The sequence below is a fragment of the Geotrypetes seraphini genome, chromosome 5, assembly GCF_902459505.1.
Source record: "Geotrypetes seraphini chromosome 5, aGeoSer1.1, whole genome shotgun sequence".
Lineage (NCBI taxonomy): Eukaryota > Metazoa > Chordata > Amphibia > Gymnophiona > Dermophiidae > Geotrypetes > Geotrypetes seraphini.
The window spans coordinates 63,293,389-63,309,358 of record NC_047088.1 but is presented as its reverse complement, the minus strand read 5'-3'; the positions used below and the strand labels follow the sequence as shown (position 1 = coordinate 63,309,358).

The 15,970-nt window shown below is 42.6% G+C and overlaps 1 protein-coding gene across 2 annotated transcripts in view; it reads left to right on the top strand.

Annotated features, from left to right (window-relative positions):
- The window catches only part of MPP1 (membrane palmitoylated protein 1), a 122,203-nt gene that overhangs the window by 82,301 nt on the left and 23,932 nt on the right, over nt 1-15,970 (top strand). For both annotated transcript variants that reach the window (XM_033945120.1, XM_033945119.1), the window contains exons 3-7: nt 505-583; nt 1,249-1,334; nt 3,124-3,192; nt 5,334-5,530; nt 9,502-9,608. In XM_033945120.1, the coding sequence (XP_033801011.1) occupies nt 505-583; nt 1,249-1,334; nt 3,124-3,192; nt 5,334-5,530; nt 9,502-9,608 (538 nt within the window). The remainder of the gene's footprint in view (nt 1-504; nt 584-1,248; nt 1,335-3,123; nt 3,193-5,333; nt 5,531-9,501; nt 9,609-15,970) is intronic.

Below are 15,970 nucleotides of genomic sequence, written 5' to 3'. Positions count from 1 at the left end.
GTCTTTTTTCTTTTTTTCATTTATGTATTATGGGCTGGTATGATGTGATGCTATGATGTGATAGTTATAACCATTACCCGGAGAGATGGTTTATATTATTTACTGAGTACCTTTTTTCATATATTGTTATTGATTTTTTTTTGTATATTTTTGGTTTTATATTTCCAAAACCCAGACAAATTGCTGGGTTTTGGAAAGTCTGCTCTAAAAAGAGGACACGTCCAGATTTTCCCAGACGTCTGGTAACCCTAGTTAGAGCCGATATGCAGTGGCATTGTCTGGTTAAGAGTCCCTGAATATCAACAAATAGGCAGGAAGAGGCAATTTAACTGGGCAAGTCACTTAATCCTCCAGTGCCCACCGCTTTAAATGTCAGCTTTGAATGCCAAAGCCCCAAAAAGGCAGTATATAAGTCCCCATTCCCTTTGAATATCAGGCAGTGACACAGAACATACACCAGAATCTAATAGATTTAAATATACATGCACTAATTTTCTCTTCCAGGGAATCACTCTGAAGATGAATGAGAAGCAGAGTTGCATTGTGGGTAGGATTCTTCACGGTGGCATGATCCATAGACAAGGTAATTATTGGGGAATAGATAATTTATAGTCCTCCCCTCTGTGTAGAATTAGGGTCTGACCTCTCCCTGTTTGTGCGTCCATTTTATAGTGGACAGTTAAATACTTTAAGCGCTGTCCACATTGGCTAGCTTGCAGCACTGTGTCTCTTAGGGTATCTAGATTTGTAGAACTGCATCATATCACACAGTGTTGTGCCTTACTGATTCATTAGGAACTGAAGGCACAGCAGTTTAATTAAAAGTCAATACCTACTAAAAACCAGGAAATGCCTAGCTGGAGCATCAGAATGCTGAAAGACGTACATTGGACATAATTAGCCATTGTTTTAGCTTTATTAATGTTTTAGATTTATTAATGTTGGATATACAGGTAGATATTGTATGCCACCTAAAGTAAAATGTCAAATAAAGAACTTAATTATAGCCCATTGCACAACTCTTATTAAATAAATAACTTAAACACTGAATATAATAAATATTGTTTTAGCATTTCAAACTCATTTAAGCTTTGTGGACTGCATTAATGGTGATGTTTGTGTTGGCTAGCTGCCAAACCCAGCTGTATCTCCGCAGGCTTAATTGTTTTCAGACATTCAGGATGCTCTAAGATGCCAGTTCACCAAGCTGATAGAGCTTCTCCCTGATTCATATTTCTTTGGTGACAGGCTCCCTCCACGTAGGAGATGAAATACTAGAAATCAATGGTACAAATGTGGCCGATCATACAGTAGACCAGCTCCAAAAGATGATGGTAAGTGCCTTATAAAGCCAACACATACACAAGAAAACCTGCTGCGCTGATCTCTTCAGCTGGAGATTTAAGGTAAGGCCTTCCTTAATGCTTCCTGGTGGTGCATATAGTCTATATGAAAGCAGCGGTGTAGCATCTCCACTTCCCTTTCCTCATGCATCTAGTTGTTCACTGCCACGACCAACAACGTCAACGTGCTCCTCGCAACTGCTTCGGATCTCCCTCTGACGCCACCTGGAAGTGACATCGGTGGGAGCCGAGGTGGTCGCGAGGAGTACGTTGACGTTGTTGTTCGCGGCAGTGAGCAACTAGAGGGGAAGGTGGGGGCGCACACAGTGGGGGGAGGAGTGGGAAGAGGCCGGGGGGGGGGGGCAGAGAGGAGGAGGGGTGCCGCAATTTCAATGTGTTCCTCGCGACTGCGTAGGCTCACCCTCTGACATCATTTTCTACGTGCGGCACCCGGAAGTGACGTCAGCGGGAGCCAACACGGTCGTGAGGAGCACGTTGAAGTTGTTGCTCGTGGTGGTAAACAACTAGAGGTATGGGGGAAAGGTAGGTGGTATGCGTGCGGCAGGGGGAGGAGTGGGAAGAGGCGGAGAACCACCATGATGGCACCTGGGTGGACCGCCCCCCCACACACACTTACTGCACCACTGTTTGTAGCATGTCCAAGTGCTCCAAGGGATTAGCTAATCGCAGGGAGAGCATTAGATGTGGTATGCATTGGATTTTAGCAAGAACTGTGACACAGTTCCATATAAGTGTCTTATAAATAAAATGAAGGCCCTCAATATGGGCCCTAAAGTGAATGACTGGATTAGAACCTGGTTGAGTGGAAGGCAACGGGGGGAGGGGGGTAGTGGTAAACGGAGCTCAATCTCAGGAAAGGGATGTTGCCAGTGGTTTGCTGCAAGGGTCTGTTCTTGGCCCGATTCTGTTTTAACAGTTTTTGCAAGTCACACTACAGAAGAAATGGCTGGTAAGGTTTTACTCTTCTGTGGATGATATCAAAATCTGCACTAGAATGGACACCACTGATGGAGTGAATAACAGAGGCATACAGCATGCTTTAATGATTTAAAAAAATGGCACGGTCATGCATTTGGGCTGTAAAACTCTCAGGGAGCAGTGCAATAGAGGTGAAGTACTTTTGTGTACAAAAGAGGAGCAAGACACGGGTGTGATTGTATGTGATGACCTTAAGGTGGACAAACAGGTAGAAAGGGTAATAGCAAAACTTTGAATGCTTGGGTGCTTAAGGTAAGGAATGGCAAGCAAGAAAAAGGAGTTCTTTATAAATCTCTGGTGAGACACCTTCAAAAAGATATAACCAGGATGAAGTTAATCCAGAGGGTAATGGGGACAGACTTAAAAGATTTCAATACGTATACTTTGGAAGAAAGGAGGAGGGGGAATTATGATAGAGACATGAGATGAGTCTCTTTCAACTAAAAGGAAGCTCTGGAATGAGGGAACTTAGGATGGAGCTGAAAAGAGGAAAGACAACATAGTGATCTTAGGAAATGTTTCTTCTTGGAAAGGGTGATTAATTTGTGGAATGGCTTCCCAGTAGAGTTAGTGGAGAGAAAAACTGAATTCAAGGAAGCTTTGGACAAGAATATAGGATCTCTAAGGAAGAGTGACATGAGAGGGCAGACTGGATAGGCCATATGGTCTTTATCTGCCATAATTTTCTACTCTCCTGTGTTTCTATTGCATGAACATATATTTCCTGTTTTCTTTCAGAAATCAAATTCTTAGATTTCTGTCTTTTTCAATTATTTTGCAGAAAGAAACCAAAGGAACTGTCTCCTTAAAGGTTGTCCCTAACCAACAAAACCGCCTGCCTCCTTTACAGGTCTGATCAATATATACTGCAAATTTTAACTACTACATTGTCACTTTAGAGAGCCAATCAGAGGTGGAACTAACGAAAACAGCTCTTAACTTTTCTCTTAATCTTTTGTGACATTAGAATGACAGCCTCATTTTTTTCAATATTTGTTTCACACTTGTGAGATACGTGTTTTAGGAAATTTAAACAAAACATCCCCCTGTTCTAGTACAGAAACTTCTGGTACATTTGGTCCAAAGCTAACATCTGACTTCACAGCTCACAGTTCATATGAAGTTGAATTTCACATTAATGATATTGAATGATGTCAGCTAGATGGGAGGAGATTAATAAGCTTCCTTTATGTAAAATAAGTGACAGGGATTGGCAATTTAGAATTATACTGAGAATAGTGTAACCATGAACTCATCTGGACTGTTCAAGTTCTGTCAGTGAAGTTACAGGGAAATATTTTTTCACTCAAAGAATAGCTAAACTCTGGAACTCGTTGCCAGAGGATATGGTAACAGCAATTAGCAGAGCTGGGTTTTAGAAAGGTATGGGCAAATTCCTGGAGGAAAAGTCCATAGTCTGCTATTGAGACAGACATGGGGGGAAGACACTGCTTGCCCTGGGTTTGGTAGCTTTGAATGTTGCTACTATTTGGATTTCTGCCAGGCATTTGTGACGTGGATTGACCACTGTAGAAACAGGATATTGGACTAGGTGGACTATTAGACTGACCCAGTATATTCTTATGTCGGTCTGGTATAGAATACCCAAGACACTGCTTCTCTCACCAAAGATGAATGATGGACAGTTGAAGAACTTCCAAATGGCATAATAAGCCATAACTGTAAAGTTGTATGTTAGCATGAAATCAAAAGCTTAAGACCTTGTCAATGAGCAATATATACTCCAAGGAGACTGAAGTGGTTAAACAGAGGTACAAACCACACAGCTACAAAGAAACAAACATTGAGCATGAACTTTTTTCAGATGGAATATTCAACCAAAACTCTAGTGTTATGTACTTGTTACTTTCCCCTCCTTAACAGTAGCCCACAGATTGGCAAGGCCTGCATTCTTGTTTACTCCTAGGAGTTTTGCTAATCTGGCCCCAGCTAAACTGTCATTTGACCACTTCATTTCTTTCAGTAAGTGGAGGAGAGTGCCACCTGTTGTACATAGTGGACACAGCCTTGTGATCAGAATAGGTGCACTAAGTTATCGTCCAGTCCTCAGAGGGTTTCTTTTTTTTGAAAATGAGCCAGATTGTAAGGGAGATTAGATGCATGCAATTGATACAAAATGTTGCCATTAAATGAGTCACTGGCACAAAAAAAAAAGTGATTGTCAGTCAACTTTTGAAAGCAGATCACTAACTACCTAGCCAATATTATTTGCTGTACAAAATTCTAATATTAGTGTACAATATCCAACACACTACTACTATTTCCGTCATGTCGATTAATCCCATATTCTGCTTCATGCACTCTTCATACATCCCAACAAAATCTCCTAGTCAATCCATCATTCTGCCTAGTCTTCTTGGAAACATTTTGGGATTCCTGAAAACCTGACTGGCTGAGTGTGTTCCAAGGACTGGGTTAAGAACCCTTGCCCATAGGCATTTCTTTTCAAGAAGATCAAACTGAATAGCAGACCTTCCTTCTGACAGGGTAGTAGGAGGCTCATAAGCTATTCTTATGCAGAGATTTATATGTGACAATTTTCAGAGGCATCATTCATTCCATCAGATATGTTAACTCCTAGCTAGGTAATGTATGGCGCCACATTGTAAGTAAAGAGATTACCTCATGAAGCTTAAACACAGTTAAGCTCTGGAAAGCATTGCCAGAGGTTGTGGTAAGAGCGGATAGCGTAGCTGGTTTTAAGAAGGGTTGGGACAATTTCCTGGAGGAAAAGTCCATAGTCTGTTATTGAGAAAGACATGGGGCAAGCTACTGCTTGCCCTGGATCTGTACTGTGGAATGTTGCTATTCTTTGGTTTTGGCCAGATACTATAACCTAGATTGGCTACCGTGAGAACAGGCTATTGGGCTTGATGGACCGTTGGTCTGACGTAATAAAGCTATTCTTATGTTTTTATAAGGCACTGCTCAAATGAGCTTATTTTATGTCGTCTTTATTCTTTTCCCCAGATATACATGAGGGCTCAGTTTGATTATGACCCCAGAAAAGACAACCTGATTCCCTGCAAGGAAGCAGGACTGAAGTTCAAAACGGGTGACATCATTCAGATAATCAACAAAGACGACAGCAATTGGTGGCAGGGAAAGTTGGAAGGTTCTCCCCTGGGCTCAGCAGGGCTGCTCCCCTCTCCTGAGCTGCAAGAATGGTACGTTCCTAGACTTTCTCACTGAACAGCAGTCTGTTTACTCTTTCCAAAGACACTAGGACAATGGGGCATGTCATGTGATGAAGCTACTAAGTAGTAGATTTAAAATAGACTGGAGAAAATATGTCTTCACACAACATTTAATTAAACTCTGGAATTTGTTGCTGGAGAGTGTGGTGAAATCAGTTAGCTTAGCAGGATTTAAAAAAGATTTAGATAATTTCCTAAAAGAAAAGTCCATAGGTCATTATTGAGTTGGCCTGGGGAAATCCACTGCTTATTCTTAGGATAAGCAGCATAAAATCTGTTTTACTACTTGGGATCTAGCTAGGTACTTAGGGCCTGGGTTGGCCACTGTTGGAAACAAGATGCTGGGCCTGATGGCCTTTGGTCCTGTCCTGGTATGGCAATTCTTATGTTGTTATGCCTTTTTTTTTTTTTTTTTTACTGTATCTCCCAAAAACAAAGGGGAAAGATTCTACTTCCTACAAAGTAGAACATTTAGGGATCGTATTTTAGAGGAAGGCTAGAAAATGCTGTGTCTCTTCCTTGGTAACTAATTTAATTTGGAATCCTGCCAAGTGCTTGGAATTTAAGTTGGCCACCATCGAGAGAGAGAGGATGCCGGGTGACCCAGCATAGGAGCCAACTAAACCCAATGGAAATTATACCTTCCTGGACACAGTCAAGGAATGTGCTCAGTATGGCATATCTTACGCACTTAATTATTATATATTGTTTTTGTGTGTTAGCTGCTGCCCCAGGGTATTTTGATACCTGTAGTCCCACTTTGCTTGATAAGTAAGGTGGGCTTACAGGAGGCAGGTGAAACTGAAATGGGCAAGAGTTGCCTGGCGGTTGTGCCATCAGGTGGCCTTTCCAGGACAAGGCATACAGCAGGGGTATTCAGAGGGGTCCACAGGCCAGTCAGGTTTTTAGGACATCCCTAATGAACATACGTGAGAGAGATTTGCTTATAATCTCTTTCATGCATATTCATTAGGGATATTCTGGAAACCCAGCTAGCCTGTGGACCGGACCGCCAGGATAGGTTTGAATACCCCTGGCATACAGCACGTCTGAGTTTTTCAGCTAACAAAATGAGCAGGTCTGAGCCAACAGCAGCCTTCACCTTCCAATCCAGCTGCAGTGAGGAAAAGGAAGGGAGTTCCCAAAATGTACTAGGTCAGCAATTAAAGGTTATAGGTTGGTGACTTGTCCAGACTTAAGATCACCATCATCCCAGATTGTGTCAGCTGGGTTAACCTCTGCCATACAATCAGCAGTGCTCCTGCTCAGCCCCAGAGTGTCTCCCTTTTAAATATTCATTTAAATAGCAAGAAACAAGACATTTGGACAAAGGACATTGCTTTTAATAGAAATGCTTGTAAGTTTGGAGTGTTGTGTAGTGAGACTAGCAATGATTTGTATTTCAATGGTAACAGAAATCTCAATGTGCTGAATCATATGGTATTTCAGAAACATGCCACTAGCCACTTCCTGACTGCATGACCTGCCATCCCATTTCTGGTGCTCACAAGCTTTCAAAGGAAGAACGGACAGTATTAAAATAATGATTGAATTATAAGTGACTAAAGTGGCATGCAGAAAATGATCTTTTTGCATTATTACTCAGAGAGACGCCAATACAGGCAGAACTAAAATTCTTGTCTCAGGATTCCTCTTGAGTCACAGTCTCTATAAACCATTCCAAGAGAGGCCTGGTAGAGAGCCCAAGAGGTTAGAAATCCCTCAGTTTATTGTCGCTTTTAGATTTACCAGGAAGAGCCTAATTCATTAAGACTCATCACATAGACTTGGAGAGAGGCCTTAATTAGGCCCAGAGGATATAATTTAGAGGGTGGCTCAGTGACAGTATATTTTGTTCTGTGGAAGACAGGGTTAATCCCTTCAAGCTTTGGCTTCTAGTTAGGAGAGAGTCTCAGCCATGCTGCTGTGGTGATGCCCAGTGACCAGGCTCAAGGGACATGCATATAAGATTTTATAGTGAGCCGCAGTCTGTGGCCCTAGGACATTATTGTAATAGTTACAAAAATAGGTTCAGGGTGCCATAGCCTAATAGGTGCAATTCCAAATGAGCTATAAACCCTAAAGAGCAGGAAGGAACTGCTGATCTGACTAATAAAAAGAGATGTGTAATTCAGCTACTGATGCCAGATATCTGTTAGTGAAAAGCCTTGACATATGACTGTTTGCCAGTCATGCAGATGGTTTGTCTTAAACATTAGAAGCTTTTTCCAAAGACACACTACAGCAGGGGTCTCAAAGTCCCTCCTTGAGGGCCGTAGTCCAGTCAGGTTTTCAGGATTTCCCCAATGAATATGCATGAGATCTATGTGCATGCACTGCTTTCAATGCATATTCATTGGGGAAATCCTGAAAACCCAACTGGATTGCGGCCCTCAAGGAGAGACCTTGAGATCCCTGCACTACAGGGCTTATTCTCAGGCTATATATGCCAGTACTAAATAATGGCATCTTTTCTGACACCTGCTTTCATTGCCCTGTCTGTCCTCAATATAAATAGAACAGTGCATTGGTTAGGAAATTATGTAATGAGCTAAGATTACAAAAAACAAAAGGAATTGACCCCAAAATATCCACAAAGAAGAAAATCCAGAGAAAACCAAAAAAACTCTGTGGAGTGATGATGTTCCGGTTCACCACACAATTGTTTCCCACGTACTCACCTTTATAGGACCCCCAGGGACCCCTGAAGAAAACTTTTTGTCGAAACGCGGACCGTGTTGGGTCCTGTATCCCTAGCGGACTAGGTCCTTTAAGGCTCTTATGTGGATGATTTACTTTTATGTGGATGGAATTATTTTATGTGGATGATTTTAGTGTGCCTTTGGAACTTTGATACTTTCAAATAAAGTCCATTTGGGAACATCGTCACTCCACAGAGTTTTTTTGGTTTTCTCATGAGCTAAGATTACAACATTGGCACAGAACTTGAGTAATCATCGTCTCATTTTGTTACCTAACCCACACCCCAAGGACAGCTCTGCCTCTCTGTCTGCCAGTGCTATTTAACCCTTTAATTGGCAGATGGTGAAATGGCTGCTTTACGTAACTTGATGTTAAACGAGAGCAACAGTGCCAAGGAACAGGCATTTGGAGGTGCAGATCTCCCATAAGAGCCATATGCGATGATTTGGTATAGGATTGGGCTGGGGAGGGCATCAATGTGAGTTCCACTAACTCAGAACATGAGGATGTTACTGGCCAGACTTTATGGTAGATATCCTGCAAACAGAATGGTTGGATAGGCTGGAGTGAGCTTGGACGGCGGCTTCAGCATTTGGAACCTAGGACAATACCAGGTGGACTTTACAGTCTATGACCCAGAAAATATCAAAAAAGAGACAACTTAATTTAATCATGTATTTTTAATGGGTATAACTAATGGGCAGACTGGATGGACCGTTCAGGTCTTTCTCTGCCGTCATTTATGATGTTACTATGTTACCTGGCAGAAACCCAAAGAGTAGCAACATTCCAGAGCTGAGATTGTGATGTCATAATGCAATGAAATACCTTTTGTATAGGAATTGTAACTTACCTTAAGCATGGCTTTGGAAGATAAGTAATTTATGATGTGGCTTGTGCAGTACCAGTGCTTAGGATAGACTTAGGATGGTCTCTGGGACTTACACCTGCCAGCTCTTCATTAGTTGTACTTGTTACTATACTGCCTGATACTCAAAGCAATTTAAATTGCTCAAGAGGGCTCACAAGCTGAGAGTACCTGAGGCAGTAGAGGGTGAAGTGACTTGCCCAAGATCACAAGTTGCTGCACTGGAAGAAGCAGGATTCGAACCCTGGAAGAAGCAGGATTCGAACCCTGACTCTCAGCCCACTGGGGGCTACTCCACCACTTCAAGGACATGGCAGCAGACCACCACTTACCCTGACTTGGCGCTTTTTCTTGTCTTTGGCCCTTGCAGGCGAGTGGCAAGCCTGACTCAGAGCAATGAGAGCGGAACGCAGAGCTGCGGCCCTTTTGGGAAGAAGAAGAAGTGTAAGGACAAGTACCTGGCCAAGCACAGTTCCAGTAAGCAGCAACTTCTCCTTCTTGAACTCTCTCATTTCATCTCTCTACTTCCTGATCAGTGGGCACCACTGAAATACCTCACTCTTATCTTCTGCCAAGAGGGGAGGGAGGCTCGTAAGCTTCATCTCAGGTGGGTGAAACAGTACTGGACGATGTGCATGTGTTCCTTACCACACTTCTGATGGCGAGTGGCTTAGAGCAGGGGTAGGCAATTCCGGTCCTCGAGAGCCGCGGCCAGGTCAGGTTTTCAGGACATCCACAATAAATATGCATGAGATAGATTTGTATCTCAAGGAGGCAGTGCATGCAAATCCATCTCATACATATTCATGGTGGAGATCCTGAAAACCTGACCTGGCTCCGGCTCTCGAGGACCGGAATTGCCTACCCCTGGCTTAGAGGAAAGTTTTAAGAGTTAATGGCAGGTCTGAGAAATTCCTCTCCTTTCCCAGTACAGAAACTTACCACACCGGGCACAAAAATTGCTCCCAGTGTACTGTCTCCTCTCATTGGCTATGGCAAAGTGTGTGTGGGAAAGCGGGGGGACACCAGTGGGCGCATTTATAGTTCAGTACAGTTCTGATTGATTATTTTAAGGTCTTATATATATTGTCTGCAAAGCTGAAAGCTGTTGAAATGATGCACATTCAAGTATTTTCTCTGTCCCTGAAGGTTCACAATCTGAGTCTGCACCCGCGGAACTGCAGTTGAATTTGAACCATGACTCCGCTGGTTCTCAGTCCATTGCTCTAACCACATCCTCCACTATTACCCAATTGTTAAGAGGATAATGTTAATGGATGTATTTCTCAAGTGTGCCTTTTTGTTTTGTTTGTTTTATGACTAAAAATCACTGACCCTGGTCAAATTGGTATAGAAATTTGTACGCATATATAAAAATTTACACTATATTATAGAAACATGATGGCAGATAAAGGCCAAATGGCCCTTCTAGTCTGCCCATCTGCAGTAATCATTATCTCTTCCTCTCGCTAATAGATCCCATGTCTTCTTGATTCAGACACAGTCTCTGTCTCCACCTTTTCCTTCGGGAGATTGTTACACACATTTACTACCCTTTCTGTAAAAAAGTATTTCCTTAGATTACTCCTCTTAACTTCATCCTGTGCCCTCTCATTCCAGAGCTTCCTTTCAAATGTAAGAGACTCAACTCATGCGCATTTACACCACATAGGTATTTAAACGTCTCTATCTTATTTCCATGCTCCTGCCTTTTCTCTAAAGCAGGGGTGTCAAACTCAATCACATTAAGAGGCCGAAATCCAAGACACAGGCTAAGTTGTGGGCCAGACCCCGCCCCCATAATAGTACTAATTATAACACAATTTTTTTCCATTCATTTTTCATATATATATATATATATATACACACACAATATAATCTTATTAACACATAATGGTTAACCACAAAATTAAACTACACAAAGCACACTGTATGCTTCTCAACGTTCATTCCTACCAGAACACAGATAACCCCTAGGCAAATATGGGACCAAAAACAAAAAGTACCAATATATACAAACGAAACCCTAAGATTCAAGACTCTGCATGAATATAACCCCCAGAGAAAATGAAATAAATGTATTTCTTCCTGAACAGTGCAAAAGATAGACAGCAGATTAAAATTCTCAAAATTGACACAATTCAAGCACTAATCATTCCCCCTACCTTTGTTGTCTCCCTCCCTTCATGCTGTTCCTCCCTCCGGTGGGTGTCTTACGTTCTGGCCGTTATATGCGGCCCGCGGCCCGATGCTCCCGGTGTTATCTTGTGCACGGCTCCCACCTCCTCACAGCCGCAGTGTGCATGAAGCTGCTTGCAGCGGCTCCTCGCGCGTTCTGCACCTGAACCGGAAGCCTTCTCTCTGATGTTACAACATCAAAGGGAATGCTTCTGGATGAGGCGCGGGACATACGAGGAGCCTCTAGCACACTGTGGCTGTGAGGAGGAGGGAGCCGGCCACAAGATAACACCGGGGGCATTGGACCATGGGCCGCATAAAATGGCCAAGCAGGCCGGATTCGGCACGTGGACCTTGAGTTTGACACTTGTGCTCTAACGTATACATATTGAGATCTTTAAGTCTGTCTCCATACGCCTTAAGATGAAGACCATGCAGCATTTTAGTAGTCAGACTTATCTTCGGGCTGAAGAAATTCGACCACGTGACACCCTACTATCGGCAGCTGCACTGGCTACCAACGGAAGCCCGAGTAAGGTTTGAATTTGCCTGCCTCTGCTTCAAAATACTATACGGCCTGACCCCCAAGTACATAATGGACCTTTTCGCATTTTCTAATAACAAACTCAAGAGAAACACACACTCAAAACTCATTTCCCCTCCAGTTAGAGGCTGCAAAATGAAAAAACACCACGAACACCTTCTCTCTCACCAAGCAGTCCTATGGGGCAAAGACCTAGACCAACTGCTTTCGCCCACTACATACGGGGAATTCAGGAAACGCCTAAAAACATACCTGTTCCAGAAATACCTAAACAATTGACCCGCGTTCCCTCTCCCTCCCCCTCCCTATTCCACCTGAACTTACAGCACTGTTATAAATATAATCTATCTTCATCTTATCGTAACTTTACGTTGCTATTTATTTCCAACAGGTCCTGTCGGACATTACCTACTAAAATGTACATATTACATTTTCGCTCAGCAAATTGTATTTCTATACTATTGCCTCCTGAGGTCTCTGTATTTCCTCTGAATATCTACTTATTGTATTTCGCTGAATGTCCAGCACTCTTGATTGTAAACCGCCTAGAAGTCGCAAGATTGTGGCGATATAGAAGAATAAAGTTATTATTATTATTATTAGCCTTCCTCTGGACCAATGCCATCCTGTGTATCTCTTGAAGGTGCTGTCTCCAGAATTATACACAGTATTCTAAATGAGGTCTCACCAGAGTCTTATACAGGGGCATCAATACCTCTTTTTTCCTACTGGCCATACCGCTCCCTAATGCAACCTAGCATCCTTCTAGCTTTCGCCGTCACCTTTTCAACCTGTTTGGCCACCTTAAGATCATCACATACAATCACACCCAAGTCCTGCGGATGTATGCACATAGCTTAATTACCAGGATAATTGGCATCAATTATTGCCAATTAACACCTCATAATTGACATTAATTGGAGTTAATTGAAAGTTGTGCTCACATCTTGGTAGGCACAGCACAAAGTATTATGCACCATGTCCAGCGCATGTAGCTAAAAGTGGATGTGGTTCGGGGGTGGATAATGGGCCTTTTTTTTTGGGGGGGGGTGGTATGTGCATGTTTTTGGTTAATGTACAGTTGTACGCACAAATTAGGTGCAGGCATTTAAGCCAAGAAAACCCTGGCATAAATGGGTGTGCTTTAAAGTTAAGATGCATAGCGGCATTAAGTGTGATTCTACTTAGTCGATGCCAGTTTTTTAGGCGACATATATAGAATCGGGCCCATAAAGCTTAAAATCAGTGGTAAGTTCATAACTTTTTTTTCCCCTGCCCCAAATCTACCCCTGTTGCCACCTACTTTAATTGCTCCTAAATTTAGGAGTTCAGTGACATTGTGGACCCAGTTCGACCACATAACCCCCTTCTATCGTGAATTACATTGGCTTCATGTGGAGGCTCGTATAATCTTTAAATTAGGCTGTATGTATTATAAGGTCGCCTTTGGCCAGGCCCCACTTTATTTAGCTGATAGATTTTCAATAGCTTCTCAAAGGAACAGTAGAAGATCTCATGCCCTTTTCGTTTTTCCCTCTGGTAAAGGTTGTAAAAGTAAGAAATTTCATGATCATACTCTCTCATTTCAGGCAGCTTTCTATGATAAGGATTTCAGACTAGAGGTCTGCATGGGAACGGGGATCGCGGGAATCCCGCGGGTCCCACGGAGGTCCCACGGGAATCCCCCCTAACCTATAGGACTCCCACAGGGACCCCCCTCTGGCCCACGGGATTCCCACGGGGACCCCCCTCTAGTCAACGGGACTACCACGGGGATGGAAGACTTTGGAAGCAGGGTTCGTCCATATAATATAATGGACACGTCAGCCTTAGTAAAAGAGGGGATTTATAAGTTAATTACCTGACCAAAAAACAAAAAAGGGTTCCACTAAAGAGATTCCACAAGGAAAACAGCAGCGCAAACACAAAAGAAACTGTGGAATTAATGATCCTGTCAGAAGTAATTGCTGCTTTTTATGGGGACGGGTGGGGATGGAGGTAATTCTTTGCGGGGACGGGTGGGGATGGAGAGGATCCTGGTGTGGACGGGCGGGGATGGATGGGATTTCTGTCCCCACGCAACTCTCTATTTCAGACATCTGTTATTCACATCTCATTCCTATGTACATTTTAGAAAACAATTGAAGACATATTTTTTTCAAAATATTTGTTTGAGTAGATCCCCATTGTTTTCTTCCTCTGTTATTATCTAACTTTTTGTAAACCGCATTAAACTTCAAGGTTATACGGTCTAGAAACCCTATATTATGTTATCTTATTCAGAAAATGCTGTGCTGCTGTTTGAATCTTTAATTTATGCCCTAGTTTCAACCATGCTTACGAGCATAACTTTCCAGTGCAAAGTCCTCTTAATTTAGAGCTTATAAATTATGCTCATAAATTTAGGCCTGCCATCGGCGCTAAGCTCCTAACTTCTTTTCCCCACTCTGTCACCCTTGTCACCAACCAACTTAGTGAAATTGTGAATAGAAATTCTTGCACTTGGTTCTAGCAAGTTTTCAAAGAGGCCAATTTATGAGCATAACTCATAAATTAGGAGCCTAAATCCTTTGAATATCAGGTTCTAAAGTTTTACTCTGCACTGCGGGCTGAAATGTAAAGTACTTTGGCATGCTTGAGTGCCGCCTCTTTAAGTTTAGCAGGATTACCAATGAGAGCTTTATCTGCAGCTGTGTCGGTAAAGTGATATTTGCTGCTATGAGCTGAGTGCAGAATAACCCATTATTATTGATTAGAATAGAGTGCTGGAGGGGAAATTTCATTACCTTAAGGTGAGGGGGGGGGGGGGGGGGGGAATGTGGTTGGCAGAAGGTTGCTTCAAAAGATAGGCTTTTACCTTGAAGGATAATAATTTTCTTTGTAACTCCTTACAGCAGTGGTCTCCAGCCATTTTCATGTAAAGGGCTGAAGTGTGAATATGAGAAAGCTCTGAGGACCGCCAAAAGATTTCAAGCTTACATATACTACTAATTTTGTAAACTGCCTTGATCTGCTTGTTCAGACTGGATATTAAAAATTAATGCTAATATTGATTCTACAACACTTCAAGGATATATTTTAAAAACTCACTTTATTTTGGGATTGTCAATAGTAGCAGATTCCATAAATGAGACACCTGAGTAACAGTTACTAAATCATGTGGGCAAGTTACTAAATCAAGCGGGCAAGTTTGAAATTAATGCATTTGCAGAATTTGAAGAGCATTTCTGCCAACTTTTTGAGGGCGATAATGGCAGATTTCAGGGCCCATGGACTGCGCTTTGGAGACCACTGCCTTACAGAGTCAGGGCCGGCTAAACCTATGGACCAGATGAGGCCCTGGCTCAGGGTGGTAGTGAGAAACAGCGCCAAAATCCTAGTTTGACCTACTTTCAAATTCTAAAAGGATAGATGCCAGACTGGGATTTTGGCACCCTTTATCATCGGTGCCTGAGCCAATGCCTCACCTGGTCCAGCAGGAGGGGTGACTTGAGAGAGAAAGGGGGTTACCAGATCAGGGGGGGGGGGGGAAGAGAGAGATACTAGACTCTGGAGGTGGGGGGGCGCGTGCCAATGCAAAAGTTGACTCAGTGTTCCACAGTCCCTTGAGCCAGCCCAGAGCCATGTAATTATATTTTACACTAGCTGATGCCCCAGCGTTGCACGGGTATTTAATTATAGCAATAACACTATAAATGGATTCAAATAAAGATACTTTATAGTGGTGAATGAAATTATTTTTTTACAGCTTAATAAAAAGTACAATATTCAAATTATAATGTGAAATATTTGACAAAATTAATACAATACAACTAACGCAAAACGTGATTATAAACAACATTTTTAGTTTCACCTCCTGGAGCAAGAACATATAAATTCTTGGGTGAACCCACCCTTGAGCAAGCAACATAGAGTTGTGGGCCGCGAGACCCCCAGAACATATCACCCCAGGTAGTGAGGGATCTGCATACCAAGTGTCGTTCAAATCGGTCAAGCCGTTTTTGAATTACTGTGAGAATGGCAGCTTTTTACATTTTTTCCATTGACATGAATGGGTGAAATCTGATTTCCTGTTGGTAGCTCCGCCCACATGAGCAGGTGGGATGCGAGACCCCTA